Genomic DNA, 18,794 nt, shown 5'->3' with positions numbered 1-18,794 from the left:
TCCACAGAGGGTGTATTTATTTTTGTAAGTTTAACACCACGACGACAGCCACGCTGATGGGACTCGGCGTGCCCCCGGTGCACGAGGCATTCAGAGCCCAAGGGAACCTGCCACAGACCACAGCTGCGCTGCTTCCACGCTGCAGGGACACGTCCTAGAAACGGATCCAGTACATGGCACTGCGGATACGGTTGTAATCCAAGAGCTGTTCAATGGGACCTGTGTGAACAGAGCAAGAGTCAGTCACTAGAGACAGTTAAAGTCCTTGCGCAGCTTCCCACGGTCTTAAAGCAGATGGTGGCAGACTGTGCTCACAATCCAGAGCAGCTACACACAAAACCAGGTGACTACAGCAGCAAACCTGCATCAGGAAAACCAGCAGGTAAAATCTCCTCAAGAAGAAACCACTGCTTGTTTCCTCAGAATAAGCTGTTTGCTCACGCTGCTCCCCAACGCTCGGTACATACTCACACACAGGTAGAAACACAGAGAGCCACCAAGTCACAGAGACTTTGGCTCATTCATTTCAACTTCCTGCTGGAAACCTCTCCGTTTTCCAAGCTACTCCACTTTGAAGGGCAGAGGAAACAGCTGCATGGAGGAGGGGAATCCACACCATACAGGAAGCAGGCGGCAGAGCGGAGCTGAGCTGCTTGGGCAGGTTTTGTGAGAGGAATCTGTCCTTGGCCAGACAGACATGCCAGAGCAGCACAAGAGAATCAGGGCCCTTCACTTCCCTTACGTAAACCACCATGACCCCAGCATAAGGACGCCTGGCAGACACCCCTGGGCCCACACCCAGCTATGGGACTCCCAGCCTTAGTCACAGCTCCACACCAAGTAGAGAGGTGAGAAGACATACAGCAGCGGGCTGCCACTGCATCTCCTTCACCCACAGGTTTGATGTCCTGGCAAACGTGCCTTGGCACATCCCATGTGCAGAGGTAGGAGGATAAGAGAAGAACCAGGGCAGTCAGGAGGCCAGAACAGAGAAGTGCCTGCAGCTCACTTTCACTCAGCACTTGACCCCTTCCTGGTTTTTTGAGCTACCACATACCTATTGCCACGTAGTACTTACCAACTGCTGCAATTGCCGGGCATTTGTCATAGATGTATTTACTGCAGACCTCTCTCACCATTCTTGCATCAACAGCCTGAGAAGCATCAAACAAACAATTAATGGCCCTTCCAGAAGACCTGTATTCCCCAAAGTTGGAGGTTACTCTTGCCATTACATATCAAGCTCATTACAGAGAGTGTCAGAGCCCCCGGGGACCACCTGCACAGATCCTGCCTGCGAGGATGGCTGATGGTCTACACAGCAGGTGCCTCTGAGGGTACAGAGGTCACGGCACTCCAAAATCTGAAGCCTTCCAAGGGATACAGTTGCTGCAGAATTACACAAACTAGATGCTGGTCACCTCTAGGGAAACTCCCAAAGGAATTTCAAGTTGTGCTGCTAGCACAGGTGTACACCCTCTTTCCAGGATGGACTGAACCCAGCCATGGGGACACAATGAGCCTACGCCAGATTCTGCTGTTTCCACCAGTAGCAGCAAGCCGACTGCCTGTGCTGCAGGCACCTTAACTAAGTGATAAACAAACCCCACATTACTGCAGCAAACTAAGGCCAGAAGTTGCTGATAGCACTCATGCTCAGATACCCCAACCAAAACAGATACCTACAGCAATCCTGGCATCCCACTCCTCCAGAGGGATACGGCGTCCGTAGTTTAGGAGATGGCTTCCAATATTCTCACATACTGGAGTAGTACCTAGATGTTTAAAGTATCACAGGGTCAGCACAGCAGAAAACCTTCCAGAATTGCACAGCCTGGTCATCAGCCAAAGCAGACAGCAGCAACTCTTAACGGTTCAACAGCTTCCAATGAAGTACCAGCCAGGCATACCACTCTGAACAGCACTGGCAGGAGTGCATCAAAACAAAAGTTGCTTCACTCATCTCCAGAGTGTTACAGCCAATACAGGATTTGAGGGTCTCAATCCTAACTTCACACACGTTACTTGCTCTCAGCAACAGAACAACCAGAAGTTTATAAAATCACAGCTAGCCTGGAGCACAGCAGGCGGGGGGGGGGGGGGGGCAGGAGGAACCCAGAGCAGGGAAGAGGAAGCTTTGCCCACTGCCCACCAGCAGCACTGCGATGGCTAGCAGTGCTCCTGCTCCCAGGAGACACATAATCAGTAACCCTCTGAAAGCTTCACTGTGGCCAATCCATCCACCAGAACATACCATCCAGTTGAGCCACCATGGCATTTCGGAGATAGTTCTTGGCTCTCTTCACCTCTGACTCTGTGGTACTAGTGCACAGGCGCATCCTGGAGAGGAGATGGAAAGACCACTAAAGCTCTTAAAGGCATTTGTCTGCTCAGACATAAAGTCTCTCTCATTCCCAAGCCTCTGCAGAAAGAAGCCATTATCAGCATGACTTGTCTTGCAGGCTTGAGATTCTCAGTTGCTGCAGAGCAGCTAAGAACTGGGGAGCACTGAACAGCAGGAGGCAAGAGAAAAAGCTCAAGCTCACAGGCAGGGGATATCAGCCTGCGGGTTACATACCGACTTCCACTCACAAAGGTCTAGGTAGCCTTCATGTCAGCTCCTGCTTGCCCATCAGGCACAGCAGCAAACTGTCTGCATACAATATCACCAGAGAAGGAAGGCGTGTCAGCTATTCCCACGCATGGCAAGCTGCTATGGAAACTGATGCTGAAAGAACAAGACAGCTCTACAGAGTCTGCTTGGACTCCAGCTGCGAAATCCCTCTCTCCCCTGCCAACCGCAACATCTCTGGGACAAGGGCTGGCTCCATCTGCTCCATACACAGCACAGCTCGGCCCCGACTCTCACACGGAGCCTTGAACCATTAATAGGACTCACACGTACAGTAAGACAGACAGACAGTCCCCAAACAATGGCCTGACTACAGCTGCAGCTTATTTATCAGTCACAGCACAACTGCCCAAAAGGCAGGAACTCTGCTCACTTTGCTCCAGCTTAACAAGACACTGGAGATACATCTTGTGGCCACCTGGGAAAGCCTTGTCTCTATGGAACGATCTCACGTGTATAAAAACCCAAAGCCCCAGTGCTAATACTTGGAAGCACAAACAAAAGACCTGAAGAGCCCTAAGGGCTTCAAACAATTCCTCAAAAGCCACATCAGACATTTACAGAAGCCACTCAGAGGATCACTTAACCAGAATGCGAGTTAGCAAGAAGTCCACAGAGACAGAGCCCTCTGAAGATCCAACGTGCTGCTCCCCAGTCCTCTACAGGTAGGTCAGGTCTTACATGGGAACTTCTGCCACACTTTTGTACTTACCACTCCCCCTGAGCACAGTACAGCATATCATCTATGGAGAGAGGATCAGAAACAAAATGGAAACCGAAGAGCCCAGTATCAGAGTAAGAGGTGTTGAATGTCTGGAAGCTGTGGCAGAGATTATGCTCCACGGCAAGCGCAGCGAGCCTGCTGGACTGATTCTGTAAACAAGGAGATACCATCAGCCATTTCAGCCTTACAGCTGCCTCACAGCTTAAATTCTTTCCAACTTAGCTGTTTTCACAAAGACCACAGACAAGACAGAGCGGAACCTTTTGCTGAAGGAGAGCTTAACTTAGACCCTTCATGTGGTCAACAGATGAGATTCACTGGTGGAAAAGCCACAGACAATTGCCTAAGAGTCCATCCTGCAAAGCCATTTCCTTTCCCAGCCACAGAAGAGGGGCTGGTATGCATACCACCGTAGGAGTGGGAGAAAATGGGAAGTGCAAGGTCTCCTAGTAGCATAGTTATGCAGGCCAGATAGATTCCAGATGGGAATGGATGCAATACTGGGGTTTTAAACAAGTTCCACTTGCTTTGCAGTTGTAAAGCAAGCTTGCATCATGAGACTAGACTACTCTGCCCTGCTTCCATCGCTGTCCTATCGCTGTGGTTAGTCTGCGAGGGAAGCAATAAGCTGCTGAGAATTCATCAGCTAAACCTCTTCCAAACTTAGCAGAGAAGACTCAGTTTATCACTCAACATCACCTCTCAAGAACAGTCCTGGATTAGCCTTGATTACAATTCTATTGTACTTCCCAGACTCTGACCACTTCCCAGTTGGAAACTAACCACAACAGCCACCCATACAGCATATTTGGCCAGTATCTCCACAGTATTTCACAGTAAAAGGCTCCAGACTCTCCCTGTCACAAGTCTCTTACCTTACCACCTCCAAACGTGCGGTCGTAGCGCCCAAAGATAGCATTAGCCACATTGAGGACAACGTTGTCTGGGTCAGCCCACCCCGGCCCCTCCACGGCGAGGGCAACATGGGCAACAGGCAGAGCATCATCTCTGGCACGGATCTAGGAAATCAAAGAGCAGGGGAGAAACAGTCTCAGGCACTAGAGAGCACAACCAGCTGCTCCAATGTGAGTTTTCCAGCAGATGAGGTAAGCCATAGCCTCACATCCCTAACAGATTTGGGTCCTATCTAAAACCCAACACATTGTGGCAATAGGCCCCAAGAACAGAACGTGGGGGCACTACCAAGACGCTGCTCCATCAGCTTGTCTGAGATATGCAAACAGGCTTTTCCTTGCAGAAGCAGCTAGAATTGGTTTCACATCCATTCAACAGTTTGGCAACAGCTGCTCATTTTGTTTGGGACCAGAACAACTTTACCTCACTCCCTGTGAAACGACAGCGCGGGAGGGTAGGTACTGCATCCTCCTTGTATGTAAAAGGCACTCCACTGAAGTGCTGCTTAGCTACATCCACCAGCTCTTTGTGGGAAATACCTGGCAATGGGAAAGAAAGAAATTTGCAGTCTTTAACAGCTTAATTCAACAAAACCATCTGATTTTACTCATCTGATGTGTGACAGGGGTTTGATCACCAGCTTGAAAATACCCAGGCTTCCCAGAATCACAACGATCAGATCTTACCTCCAGCAGCAGCCAGGACCATACGAGGTGCCTTGAAGTGATGCTCAACATATGAAGCTAGATCTGCACGAGTCAGGTGCCTAGGAAGAAACAGAGACCCAGTATATCAGCATCTCTGAGCTGGAGAGACAAAAGGCTTAGGAGAAGCAAGTCCACAGTGCAGACAGCAGTGAAACTGTTGATACTCTGAGTTGCAGGGTAACAATACTTTTTGGAAGCAGGACCACACAATTTGAACTTTCCCTGTGCTTTAATTCCAAAACACAGAAAATGAAAACCAGTGACCAAGGCAGAAGAGAGTTATGGACAGACTTCAACACAGACCAGAACACACTCTCCCTGCCCACTGAGCTACCAGTACCATAATGGGTGGGTACACTCAAGGTCACTGCTTAATGAGCCCCCAGCTCTTAATTTCTCCAGAGGTATCAAACTGACAAGTACAGGAGAAGGTTCAACCCAGCCCTTCCAACCTCACATGTTCTAGAGAAGAATGCATGCTGTGTTACACCTTCTCCAGCACCAAACAGAGCAAAGACACGAGAAGCCCACAGGCACATATCACCCCTGTGTACAGACCAGTTTCCTTGTGCAGCCACCACTACTGAGAAGCAGCAGCCATGCACCCCAAGGACCAGACCCAGGGGCTCTGTACCACATCCAGCCTGTTGCTCACTTGATGTTTGCTGTGGTCCCCTCAACAGTGTGGGCCAGCGCAGTCCCCTGGAAAGCAGTGGCATGAAGGTAATCGAAGGTGACATTTGTCAGGTTGTTGTCCATTTCTTTCAGCTCCTGAAGGATGACCCCACGCTCCTTCTCGATCTGGGACTCCTCCAGCGCACAGTTCTGCACAATGTCAGCCAGGAGTTCTACAACTGTAACACATTCCCCTGTCAGTACTCCCACTGCCTGACTGCTACCCAGCGCTGCACACAGGCACTGCAGGAGGAGTGAGCACTGAACCACGCTGGGAAGGTGACAAAATGTAACAGAGGTGAGTACTATCCATTCCCACAGCATCAGAGGGGGACACACAACAGTTTTAGCACAAAGCATAGCTCACATCCACAGCAGGGCCCACAGCCCTGACTGAAATCATCACCTCTGGACAGACCCGACCCAAAGAGGAGCCTGCACAGGGCAGTACAGAGCAGGCCTGCAAGAGCTACACCGAGCTGCTGCTGAGCTCAGCTTCTCAGCACCATAAAATAACCACAGACCACTGAACTGCCCCCTCTCCCTCCTGTGCAGTCTAACATGAAAGCTCTGCAAAACTGGTTTTAGAGAAACATGTGAGCTTGCAGCCTTGAAGCACCATGTCATGACAGTGCTCTCTTCAACTACCAGCTAGAATCTCCAATTCACTGCTCAGCCACTTCGTTCCCTGGTCTGTCGTTGGGAAGGATGTGCTGGTGAAACACACAAGCACACGTGCTTGCTTCATCCTTAACCTCCAAATCAGACTTTGCCCACTGGCCATCCTACCTTTGGGCATGTCCTTGGACAAGGCTTTTATGTAGTAGGCAGTCTGCTCACGCGAGGTGTAGGCGTTCAGGTGAGCGCCCATACTCTCCACCTCCTTCTCAAAGGCAGCACCGGGACGCTTCTTTGTTCCCTAAAAGGAAACAAACACAAATATGAAATTAAGGTATTTCCCTCTTATGCAGAACGTAAACAAGGAAGAGAATGAGAAAAGTCTGAACCAATAAAACCTGTCACATGATTCATAAAAGCCCAGAAAGACAAAAGATTGAAAACTTGGCTTGTTTGCTCTAGGCAAAGGATGACTGAAATGTATTTTTGAAGACCAGTAAAAACCCAGTGTGAAAGGGGAAAATCTACCTGAAGAGACAACAGTGGCTGAAGATCACATCAGTGGAATCAAAGCAAAAATAAGCAGGTTTCTAGCTATCCAAGCAGCAATACTCAGAAACAGCCAGAATAGGACCAGGAACCTACTTGTAATACAGAGATCATCTCTTAAGGACAACCCAAGACTATGTGCCTATGATGGCACAGGCTGGACTCGAGTCAACAAGTCTCAGGCTTAGATGCCTTCTGCCCCCCCTGGGGTGGCTCAGCAGACACGTTGTTAGAAAAGTAAGAGCTGTGGCCTCTAAACTTTGCTGCTCCACTAAGAAAACCAAAGCAAAATAAATGGCTACAGGAAATGCTGTTTTGAGGTCTGCCTGTCAACCTGAAGAAACGTGCTTCGTAACACAGTCCTACACATGCACTGCACTGCCAGGGATTGGAAGCACAGCCTCACTTGTTACAACTTTCTTCCTTTAAGAGGGGACATACCAACTGCTCAGTAAGACTTGCTTTAATTTACACACACTTGCAAACTGCCACATATTCAAACAAAGAGCACCATATACATTAGGTGCCTTTGCAGGTTTATTTTTATACTGGGTGAGAAGCGTCTGGGACTCAGGTGACCTGATTTATTCTCTCTCAACAGCTACAGACTCTGAAGCAAGAACACAATATGTAAGTGAGGACTTGGAACAATCTTGTGACAGAACCTGCACACTTCCTTACCTTAAAGGCCAGATGCTCCAGGAAGAATCCAGCCCCGTTGTTCTTCTCATTTTCATAGCGGCTCCCCACCCCGATCCACACGCCCACCTAACAGCAAAGCATCAGGTATTAGAGAGGAAAACAAACAGCAGGCTCAAGCCACATGCTGCAGCTATAAAACCAGGGACAAGGAATTTGCTCCAGGGATGTTGCACTAGGAGCACCAAAATACAAATGAGCACCAGCAACTGATTCCCATACGCATCTTGGCTCTTCATCTAGCAGCTTCACAAGGGCCTTTGCTAGTTCTCACCAGAAATATAACTACTACAGGTCACTTAGTGCTTACACAAAATCTGTAAGGCTGAGAAAACTCACAGAGCATGAAAGCTTTACTACAGACTTACACAAAGCTTGGCTACATTAATTCCACCAATTAACAGAGAGAACTGGTAGGGTCTCTGTCAAAAACTTCAGCTCAAATAGGTGCCTGTCACTCTTGGATGACCAGTTACAGACTAGGCAAGACTGTCTCCAGGAAGCCCTGATCTATCTTAACCTTACCGTACACGTTGGCTGGTTGGATTCCTCTGAAGCTACACGCAAACCATTCTCCAGAGTGGTGACCTGGGTCTCAGGGATATTTTGGAGTGTCTGGGCATAGGTGGCAGCACCTCGGTTCCTTGTCAAAGTCAATAAAGTTGCCTAAAAGACAGACAGACAAAAAGCTACCATCACTTGAGCCAGAGGAATCCCAGACATCCATACAGACTGGAAGAAGAGCTCCTGGAGAGCAGCCCTGCTGAGAAGGGCCTGGGTGTCGCGGTGGATGAGAAACTTAACGTGAGCCAGCAGTGGCTCTTGCAGCTCAGAAGGCCAATGGTATCCTGGGCTCCATCAGAAGAGGGGTGGCAGCAGGGACAGAGAAGGGATTGTCCCCCTCTACTCTGCCCTCATGAGGCCCCAGCTGAAGTCCTGTGTCCAGGTCTGGGGCCCCAATTCAAGAAAGATGTAGAACTGTTGGAGAGGGTTCAGAGGAGGCCACAAAGATAATCAGAGGGCTGGAGCAGCTCCCCTATGAAGAGAGGCTGAGGGAGCTGGGCCTGTTCAGCCTGGAGAAGAGAAGGCTGCAGGAGGACCTCATTACAGCCTTCTAGTACCTGAAGGGAGTGTACAAACAGGAAGGGAATCAACGCTTTAAAAGGGTAGACAATGGTAGGACAAAGGGGAATGGAATGAAGGTAAAGTAGGGAAGGTTTAGATTAGATATTAGGGGGAAGGTCTTCACAGAGAGAGTGGTGAGGGGCTGGAAGGGGCTGCCCAGAGAGGTGGTGGATGCCCCGTCCCTGGAGGTGTTCAAGGCCAGGTTGGATGGGCAACCTTGTGTAGCTCCAGGCCTGGAGGCTGGTTGTTGCCTGTGGCAGGGGGTTGGAACTCTGTGATCCTTGGGCTCCCAACCCAGCCCATTCTCTGATCACCAGCAGCCAGTGTCTCCCCTGCCCCGCAGGACAGGCCTCCCGGCGGACTGCCGGGCTCACAGCTGACCCGAGGGAGGACCGACAGGCTCCTTCGGGTTTCCATAAGGGAGCTCCCGCCGCACAGCCTTACCCCCCCGCTCGCGTTTAAGCGCCCGGTAACCGGCGGGCTGGAAACACTCCGCAGCACCCGAGGCTTCAAGCAGGCCGCACACCCCGGGGGAGCGTCCCGCGAACCGGCCAGATCCCGGAACCGGGCGGAGACGGGGCACTGACAGCGGCCCCCCGGCAAGCCCCGCAAGGGCCGGAGGCCGCCGCCGTCCCCACTGCGGAGGCGCCGCTGCCTGCCCCGCGCCGCCCGCCGCGTCCCTGTGACCTTCCCGGCGGCCAGACGGGCTGAGTCCGGGGCCCCAGCGCAGCGTCGGGCTGCCGCTCCCCTCGCCGGGCTCCCCGTGGCCCACCCGCAGCTGCCCCACCGCCAGCTACGGTGACTCACGGAGGAGCGGGGACCCCGCAGCAACGCCCGGCCGGCTGCGCACCCCGCCCGGCACACAGAGGAAGCCGCCATCTTGTCCCTGCCACCGCCGACCGACCGGGCCACAGCGCGCCTGCGCGGGAAGGGGGACTGGGCGGGGCTTATGAGCGCAATGGACATGGGCACCAGGGGAGCGCGACGCATGCGCAAGCGGGTGTAGGGGTGCCGCGGCGCCGCCCTCTGGTGGTGCTGGGGCACGGCTGGGGTGGCCGGTGTTGCGGGGCTGGGTCCGATGTGGGTCCCACCGGGGCTGGGGCTGGGTCCGATGTGGGGCTGCCCGGGGCTGAGTCCGATGTGGGTCCCACCGGGGCTGGGTCCGATGTGGGTCCCACCGGGGCTGGGGCCGATGTGGGGCCGCCCGGGGCTGGGGCTGGGTCCGATGTGGGTCCCCCCGGGGCTGGGTCCGATGTGGGGCCGCCCGGGGCTGGGGCTGGGTCCGATGTGGGGCTGCCCGGGGCTGAATCCGATGTGGGTCCCACCGGGACTGGGGCTGGGTCCGATGTGGGGCTGCCCGGGGCTGGGGCTGGGTCCGATGTGGGACCGCCCGGGGCTGGGGCTGGGTCCGATGTGGGGCTGCCCGGGGCTGAATCCGATGTGGGTCCCACCGGGGCTGGGGCTGGGTCCGATGTGGGGCTGCCCGGGGCTGGGGCTGCCGCGCCAGGACCACTCCCTGCGCCGCATCCCGGGGGCCGGTAGCGGGTCGGTGCAGGGAAGCGGCGGAAAAGGACCGGAGGAAGCGCTGTGTCGGGCCGGGCCCGCAGCAGCCGGGCGGCTCCGCCTGAGGTCGCCTTTATTGAGTGACGCGCCAGCAGACAAAGCCCGGGAGGCGCGACACGGCTTCATCCGCGACGCCGCCCGGCACCGGGGGGAAGCCCCCTCCGCCGCCAGCGCTCCCCGAGCCGGCGCCCGGCGCTGAGCGGGGCTCCCGGCGAGCGCTTCGACGCCGCGTCCCGGTGCCGGAGCGGGCGCTGGGCCCCGCCGGCAGCGGCTGCCGGCAGGCTGGCGGGGTACGAAGCTTCGTGGGGCGGCAATCCCACCCCCACCCCGCCCCCGTCAGCGTGCCTGGCTCCTCGGGGAGCCGCCGTCCTGCTGCGGGGCTACATCTTGGTGCTGCGGTCCGGCTGGGGGGGCGTGCGGGGAGGGCTGGGCACGGCGGCCCCGCCTCCGCTGCTGACCGAAGCCCGTCGCGACTCCCCGCCGGCGTGCAGCACGGCGTCGTGCAGCGAGGGGAAGAAGCAGTGCTTGGTGATGGTGGGGCTGAAGAAGTCGCCCCGCTCCAGCTGGGAGAGGACGGGAACTGTGCGGGGAGAGAAGCGGGAGAAGCCGCGGTGGCTGATGGTGCTGCGGGGCGGACACGCCGCCGAGCCCCAGCCATCCAGCTGCCTCTCCAGGGGCTGCTGGGCTCGGGGTGGGGCTGTGGGGCAGGCCACAGCACCTCTGCCCTGGGGAAATACTGGGGATGGGGACACGGAGGTGGGCAGAGGAGCCCCAGGCCTGTGGCTGCATCCTGGAGGGCTGGGCATGCCCAGGAGGGGATGATGGTTCTCCAGAACCTGCTCACCTGGGCAGTTAGCAATGAAGACGTCCACTTCTATCTCATGGAAATCCCTGAAGATCTGCAAATGTCAGAAAACAGGCTGTGCCCCGGGGGGAGGGATGGGCGGCAGCCTTTGGGGCACCCTGCGGGGCCCTGGTATGCCCCCAGCGAGGCTGCTGGCCCGCCTGCTCCCCTGGCCACCTACGTTCTTCAGGATCTTGATGGAAACCGTGTCCATGAAGCTGACGGAGCTGAAGTCCAAGATGATGGCGTGGAAGTTGGGCTGGGGCAGCCCCAGGGTGCGCAGGGTGGGCTTGGGGGGTGTGCTGTCCTCCCCGCTCAGCTCAATCACAGACACGCCTGGTCCGTTCATCCCATCCTCTGCGTCCTGGGGGAGGGAAGGAGACCCAGCCTCGCTGCATGGCGGCTGGCAGCACCCCCAGCCCTGCTGGCCAGGCAACGTACCTGCCCTGAGGCGAGGCTTGCTCTGCCCTATAGCACAGTGGGGCCCAGCAAGGCTCCTTGGCTGCATTCAGGCACGGGCAGTGGGCGGCCCCAGGGAGTAGGCACCTCACTTGCACCTTCACCCACTTTTGGGGACATTTCCGGATGCATCAAGACCCACCCCTGCCCCCAGTCACCCTCTCCTGAGCTGGGATAACTGGCACGAGGTCAGCCTTTGCTCTCACTCTTAATTCTTATTAACTTACCAAGTAACTAATGACTCACCAGCTCCACTGCCTAATCATTAACGGTGTGGCTTTCCCTGCTGACCTTGGGTGTGATGCTATGCCCCAACTCCGTCCCAGTTTCCTTCTCTCACCCCATGGCCCCAGACTGGACCAGAGCCCCACAGGCCACCGAGCCCGGCACACGTGTGGGCAGGAGAGCCGGGCCAGGCAGGGAGATGGCTCATGGTGGCACCAGAGGGGTCCCCTGCAGCAGGGAAGCACCTTTTTCCTCTTTGCCTTCTCCTTCTCTGCTTTCTTCTGCTGTTTCTTCAGCTTCTTGAGGGCCTTCTTCTTCTTTTCGACCAGGCGGTCAACATTGACACCACTCTGCAAAACAGTGCAGCTCTGTGTCCCCCAGCACCCCACTGCTGGCAAGGGACAGACACGGGGAGCACCAGGGGGTTGGCGGCTCTCCTACCTTCTTCTTCAGGGCCTCGGCATACAGCTCCACGTTGGCGAAATAGAGGGTGGAGGAGGAGCGGAAGATCTTCACACCAGGGACCTCCTGTGCCTGGGAGCAGATGGGAAGAGTGCTACCCCAGGGATGGAACCCCCTGGTCCTCTTCCCTCCCTCCCCTCAAATGCCTTCTATTCCTTCCCCCAGACTGGGGGTGCTTCAAGCAGCCACCAACCCAACCCCCCAACATTGCAAGTGGCTCCTTGGTGCTGTTACCATCTGGTATTCAGCCACATCCCTGTAGACATCAGTGTCGGAGATGCGTCCCAGGATGGAATAGTGAGGGCTGTGAGGAGCAGAGCAAGAGCCTGAGGTCACCACGGGCTTCCCCTGCCCTCAGGGTGCCGTGCTGTCCCCCAGCTCCAGGGTACTCACAGCTGGGTGCGGAAGATGACGGTGAGCAGCCCAAAGGCCACAGAGGCCCCCAGGCCGATGTCCAAGTTCAGCAGGAGGGTGGCCACAAATGTCACAATCCAGACCATCTGGAGGGGGTGCATGGTCAGACACAGCTGGCCCCTGCAAGCCCCAGGGAGGGTAGGGCAACCCTCTCCAGGGACGAGCAAAGCGCCGGGGCCGGTCGGTGCCTTACCAGGTCCACCCGGTTGGACTTCCAGAGCACACGGAAGTCACTGAACTGCTTGAACATGCCCTTGAGGTTGATGATGATGATGGCAGACAGGATGGCCTAGGAGAGAAGTCGCTGCAGCCATGAAGATGCCGAGGACAGGTCTGGGCAAGGGGAGCCCTTGGCTGTTGCCCTGCCATACTGCCTTGCTGTGGAATGGGCACATGAGTTGGATGTGTCACGGAGGCTGAGGGGCCAGGTGTACCTTGGGCAGATCCCGGAACAGCTCTCCAATCTTCAGGATGGTCACCAGAATGACCAAAGATGAGATGACACCAGCTACCTGGGAGGTGAGAGCAGGAGGTGAGACGTGAGCCCCTGAGCGCTCCCTGTGCCCCTTGCCCCTAGTCACACCCCATGGACGGAGGCAGTGCTGACCAGACCCACCTGGCTGTTGCCCCCCGTGCTCTCCTGCACCAGGCTCCGTGACATGGAGCAGCTGATGGCAAAACACTGGAAGAAGCCCCCCAGGAAGTTGCAGAAGCCCAATGCGATCAGCTCCTGCAAGGACAGAGCAGCAGTGGAGGAGCACCATGCCTTCCCTAAGCTGCAAGGAATACAAGCTTGGTTTTTCACCCAGGGAAGGGGCCCTGCACATCAGAGCATCACCTGGTTGCTGTCCACTTTGTAGCCATGCTTCAGGGCAAAGATCTTGCCCAGGGAGATGCAGATGGCATAGCCCACCACAGCAATGGCAAAGGCATTGCCCACCACCTGCCCAAAGTAGCTGACGTTAGGGACCACGGGTGGCTTCAACCTACAGCCAAGACAGGGAGACAGGCCTCAGAAGGGGGGTCCTGTGAGTGGCACGGTGTCCCAGCACAGCCACCCTCGCCTCCCGGCCGTGCTCACCCACTGGGGATGTTGCCCACCACAGAGACGCCAAACTTGGCATTCAAGTTGACGCCATAGGAGATGCCAGTGGAGACGATGATCTAGGGAAGGATGGCTGGAGTGAGCAGGGCCTTCCTGCACAGGGACCATGGCGGAAGAGGAGGAGGGGGAGGGGATGCATGCCCTGCAGCTGCACTTGCCAAGGCACCCCATCCCGCCCCTGCCCGCCCTGTAGGGGACAGGGCTGCCTATGGCTGTGTCCCCATAGGGACCTGGGGCAGCTCCAGGTACCGTGATAAGCTCGATGGGGATGGGCATGGGCAGCTTGGCAGCAAACTTGTGGTTGAGCTCTTTCACAATGAAGATGGCCAACATAGCGATGATGGCTGTCACTAGGGTGCCCACGTTGGTCTCTGGCAGCTTCTGGCAGATCTCAATGAAGGTCTAGAGAACATAGGAGGGAACAGGCTGAGGAAAGCTGATACCTCCCTGGCAGGTTTTGGGGTCTTCTCTGTGCCCCACAGATGAGCACCTGAAGGGTCCTGGGTCAGAAGCAAATCTCCACTCACCATGAACAGGGAGAGTGGCCCTGAGTGTTCGCTTAGGGAGACCCCAAAGACGTTCTTGAGCTGGGAGATAAGCACGTGCACAGAGGCAGCAGTGGTGTAGCCACGCACCAGTGGGTCTGAGAGGTAGGTCACCACGAAGCCAAACTGCAGGAGGCCCAGGGCCACCTGGAAAGAGAAGGAGTGCCCTGCAGCTTGCTGCCTTGGGGCATCACAGCCCCCCCATTCCCTCCCAGGATGGGCTGGGACCCCCTTACCTGGAAGATGCCTGTCAGAACAGTGATGGTAGCCACCAACTCTACCCTGGCAGCGTCGCGCCGTTCCTCATTGACCATCGTGATGTTGGTGCCATTGACGGACTCCAGGAAGTTCTCACTGGGCAGCAGGGACTCTGTCAGGCTCCCAATCATCACGGAGATGACAGCGAAGGGGCCTGGGAGCAGGCAGGGTGTGGACAGGGAGCCCAAGGTCAGCACCAGGACCTTTCTGAGGCCCACAGGCACTGGTCCCCTTGCGCCGTGCTCAGAGCACACCCACTCTGCTTAGGCTCTGGGTTGGCCAACCACCTTGGTGGGACAAAAGCAAGAAAGGTCTCCCCCCCTCCCCAACCATGGATATGGCAATGCTGTGCTGTGGATGGAGGCTTACTCCTCTCATCCTCACTCCCTTCCCACTGTCCCCACAGGAGCTCACCCACAGAGTTGTGCCTGGATGTTCCGAAGAAGAAGTAGAGAAAGACGGGGTAAAAGGAGGAGTATAGACCTGTGACCGGCGGCAGCCCAGCCAGCAGCGCGTAGGCGAGCCCTGGACATGGCAGAACAGGGAGACACGTCACGGGTGGCTGAGCCCTGGCTCCCCTACATGTGGGGAGTCCCCGGCAGCCTGGGCGTGGCATCACTCACCCTGGGGCAGGTGCATGATGCCCACGCTGAAGCCTGACATGATGTCCCCCAGGAGCCAGTCCTTGACAGGGTAGCGGGGCAGCCAGCGCAGGAAGGGCAGGAACCGGAAGAGCAGGGACTTGGCAGTGGAGGCCGAGCATCTGGTGTGAAAGGAGAAGGAGCCAGGGCTGAGCCCAAGCGCAGGAGCTTGGGGATGGGGCCCTGTGGGAAGCAGTTGGTCCTGTGGACCCCCAGCTCCCTCCGTTGGAACCAGGTCTCCCTTCAGGCATGAGGACGGAGTGAGGACACAGGTATTTGGGCTTGGGGAACCAGCCCCCGTGTCTGCGCTGTGTCTGCCAAGGGGACTGGAACAGGCAGAGCCATGCTCCCCCATGGCAGTGGGATGCACAGTGGGGTGCACAGTGCCTGGTAGGGTCCAGGCACGTCACTCTGGCTGGGGCGGTCCTACCTGGTCTTGCGGAGACAGCTGCGCAGCGAGGGCTTGGTGGGAGGTTTCCGCTGTGCCACCTCCTCCAGTTCGGCCTCGCTCAGCACCCTGTGGGGTGCCCGGTGGCTCAGCACCATGTCTGCTGCCATGGCCACCTGGCCCTCCTGCATGCCAGCCCACTGTGTGGAGACAAGGGACAGCTCAGTCAGATCCTCATGGCCGGGGGGAACCCAGCACCCCACCTACCCCACAGCCCCTCCTGCAGCTCCGCTCGCCCCATGGAGCCATCCCATCCAGGTCGGGTGCGCCCTGAGCCCAGGGGTGACAGTTTTGGGAGTCCTGAAGCAGCGGCAGCAGCTCTCAATGGAGAGCGGCAGGCAGGGAGGGAGCCGAGGCCTCTGCAATCAGCGCTGCCCACTTGTGCCCTGTACCAGCCCCATCCGCCCCACGGGGGTGCATAGGTGGGGGCTGCTGACAGAGCTGCTCCGGGGGAGGCTCCCCCTCTGCCTGCCCATGCAGGATCCTCGCCCCCCCCCCCCCCCCCCCCCAGTGCCAACCACCCTTCTCCTCCATGTACCGCAGCACAACCAGGGCAGGGGGCCAGCGCAGCTGCTGAGCAAAGCCTCGGCCACCTCACAACCCCGTCTGCACTTTGTCCCTTTACACATGAGGGGAGCAGGAATGTCAACCCCCGGCAAGCGTCACGGACTCAGAGTCCCTCTGCCAGCATCCTTCCCAAGCTCCCTGTACCGCAGAGCGGGGCTGAACCCACAGGGAAGCAGGGCTGGGCTGAGGTCTTTCCACAGGGCTACGGTGGGGACAAGGCATCTCCCTACATATTCACAGCTCCAGGCTCAAGCTGAGAGCTGCCACCATTCTGCTGGGCTCACGGCTGGTGGTCCTGGCTGGTCCCAAGATGCTCACCCACGTGCTACCAGACTTGCAAGCCATTCACGGGGTGCCTGGGACTGTGCCAGCCCGAGTCCTCACGTTGCCCCCAGCCCACGTACCTTTTGTGCCCGAGTTGGTCAGGTGTCGGCAGCCAGGTGCACGCTCTGCTCCCTCCTGTTTATGAATACCTGCTCGTGATCTTTGAGACACCGCTCCTTGACTCCTGCCCTCCCTCCTGCCCTGCCAAGGAGCTGCCCGCTTCCCAGCCCCGCTGCTGCGCAGCACCCGCGGCACTCCCCTGGTGCCCTGTTGTGCTGGGTGCCCTGGCTGCGGCAGCCCCAGGGCAGTTACCAGCCCCCAGGGACATCCCATCCTGGGGACTGTCCTGACCAGTCTCAGCTGCTGGCCTGCACCCATGCCAGGTGCAGGGCAGGGGTCTTCTTGCTGCTGGACACATCCTGGTGCCAAGAACTGCAGGGAACAAACCTTCCCGTGGCACTGCTCAGGGTCCTTCCATCACCCTCATGTACACCCAGAGCTCCCATGGGTGTTTCCCCCACCCCACATCCTGAAGCAGGAGCTGTGCCTGGGGCAAGGAGACCCCCAACAGCCCCCTACAATAGCATCCAGGGTATTTTCCACAGGCTCGTGCTTACCTGCTGGAATCAGGTGTGCTGTGCCCTGTGGACTGCCCCACTGTTCCACAGCATGCACAGATCCAGCTGTTATCTTGTTCCAAAGGTCCCCAGCAGGCACCAGAGTCCCACAAAACCCATCTCACGTTCCTGGGCTCCACCACCACCTGATACTGCCATTGGTTTGGGAGCATTTCTGCTCCTTGGGCCCTCAGGGACATGGCAGCGTCCCCATGGCACTCAGGGTGTGGGGTGAACTTAGCAGGCAGAGCAGGGCAGGCACTGGGTGCCAGGATAGGGCTGGTGAGTGGTACCAGTGGTGACACCCAGAACTGCACTCTCTGGGGTCAGAGTGACTTGTTTCCATCCCCAGGGCCTGGGTGGGGGACAACTCGCAGCCACCCTGGCTCTCCTGGCGGTCAAGCACAACCTGGATCCCGCAGCAGCCATATGTGGACCCCTCAGCTGCCTTCCAGCAGTGAGGCTGAGCCTGCTCCCCTCATCCCCCTCCCCCAAAGCCCCTGCTGCCCCACCATGTGCCCATCATCCCCCCAGCAGCAGCAGGCCGATGCATGCAGCCACTGCCTCCTGCCCATTTATCTGCTCACCTGGGACCAAAGCAGAGGCTGTCACAGGGCTTCTGAGTAGTAGCAACTGATAACACCAGATGCCATTTACTGCCTCCCTATCACCACTCCCGGTCCCCATCCCACGCCGCTGGTTCCTGCACCCCAGTCCCTACCCCCACCCCCCACACGCCCCTGGCCAGCTGCTCTGCCCATGGCTCCCCCTTGGCTCCCCCAGCCCCCTGCCAGCTCTCCTTGGCCCCTCACCCCCAGGCTGGCCTCGGGAAAGGCTGCTTGGCAGGACTGCAGCTCCCAGCACCCCAACATGGGGGTCCCTGGGGGGTGCTGTGAGCCTGGCACCCCAGTGCTCAGGGGCCACCCTGGGCTGGGTCACACCACTGTCAGCACCACAGAGGAAGCCGATGAGGGACTGAGGGACAATGATGGCAACCCTTGTGCAGGGTGCCGTGGATCAATACTGCCCTTTGCTTACCTGCTCTTTCCCCTTGAACAAGAAAGGGACAGAAGGAACCCAGATCACACTTGGCCTCTCCTCCTTGCGTTTGCCTGTCGTTCCCTGCAGCCCAGATCAGCCTGGCTGAGGCCACGCTGCCTTCTGATGGTGGATTTTCTCCCTGTAGCCTTGACCACACTGCTAGCCATGGGTGCCAGGCACAGGCCCCATAGCTAACTCCAGCTGCCGTGCCACTGCAGACCTGTCAGCCAGGGCCATGGGGTACCACTGCAGCCAACTCCATCTCTGGGTGAACTGGCCTGGAAACAGACAAGTTCAAGCAACCAGCATGCCCTGAAGTCCCCGGCACCAGAAGTCACTTGGCCCCTGGTCACAGAAACTCCCCTTCATCCCAGGAGCTGCTGCGAGCTCCTACCCAAGCCCCCTCCCAGCATCACCCCTACCCAAGCCCCCTCCCAGCATCACCCCAAGCCCAGGCACTGCACCCACAGCCCCAGCCACAGACCCCAAGCCCCAGGCGCAGGGAGACAGCAGAGAAGCCAGAACCATTTTATAGACTTTTACTTCCAAATCTGGCGCTTCCATGATACACTTTTACACAGCCAGGGTGGGGTGGGGAAGGAGCATGGGCATCTCCCTGCTCCCTGCCCACAGAAGC

The 18,794-nt window shown here is 57.4% G+C and overlaps 2 protein-coding genes across 2 annotated transcripts; both read right to left on the bottom strand.

Moving 5' to 3' along the window:
* UQCRC1 (ubiquinol-cytochrome c reductase core protein 1) lies at positions 1-9,551 on the bottom strand. The gene is made up of 13 exons (XM_084269847.1): positions 9,452-9,551; positions 8,045-8,185; positions 7,502-7,588; positions 6,443-6,572; positions 5,634-5,832; positions 4,958-5,037; positions 4,695-4,810; positions 4,232-4,375; positions 3,345-3,505; positions 2,255-2,340; positions 1,687-1,775; positions 1,079-1,154; positions 1-219 (listed from the first exon to the last, which is right to left on the bottom strand). Exons 1-13 carry the CDS (start codon positions 9,521-9,523, stop codon positions 155-157), a joined length of 1,446 nt encoding a protein of 481 aa, XP_084125973.1. The 5' UTR covers positions 9,524-9,551; the 3' UTR covers positions 1-154.
* A 1,036-nt stretch (positions 9,552-10,587) lies between these two features.
* Positions 10,588-15,857, bottom strand: SLC26A6 (solute carrier family 26 member 6; the record flags this gene model as incomplete). The annotated part of the gene is made up of 19 exons (XM_084269554.1): positions 10,588-10,787; positions 11,052-11,106; positions 11,233-11,415; positions 11,981-12,085; positions 12,177-12,269; positions 12,432-12,501; positions 12,591-12,697; positions 12,805-12,900; positions 13,046-13,123; positions 13,228-13,341; positions 13,450-13,597; positions 13,693-13,775; positions 13,966-14,118; positions 14,244-14,408; positions 14,498-14,673; positions 14,934-15,044; positions 15,143-15,282; positions 15,591-15,748; positions 15,816-15,857. The coding sequence occupies 19 exons, from the start codon at positions 15,855-15,857 to the stop codon at positions 10,588-10,590; spliced, it is 2,277 nt and encodes a 758-aa protein (XP_084125680.1).
* Positions 15,858-18,794: the final 2,937 nt, after the last annotated feature.

The sequence above is a fragment of the Gallinula chloropus genome (genome assembly GCF_964237585.1).
Source record: "Gallinula chloropus genome assembly, chromosome: 12".
Lineage (NCBI taxonomy): Eukaryota > Metazoa > Chordata > Aves > Gruiformes > Rallidae > Gallinula > Gallinula chloropus.
This window is presented reverse-complemented; position numbering and strand designations above follow the sequence as displayed.

Excerpts from the sequence above, each read along its gene's own strand:
- UQCRC1 (XM_084269847.1), bottom strand. The coding sequence starts at position 9,523 with ATGGCGGCTTCCTCTGTGTGCCGGGCGGGGTGCGCAGCCGGCCGGGCG. Across the intron at positions 5,833-6,442 it reads GTCCAAGGACATGCCCAAAG|TTGTAGAACTCCTGGCTGAC; the intron begins GTAGGATGGCCA and ends AATGTGTTACAG. Across the intron at positions 3,506-4,231 it reads GCACGTTTGGAGGTGGTAAG|AATCAGTCCAGCAGGCTCGC; the intron begins GTAAGAGACTTG and ends CCTTGTTTACAG.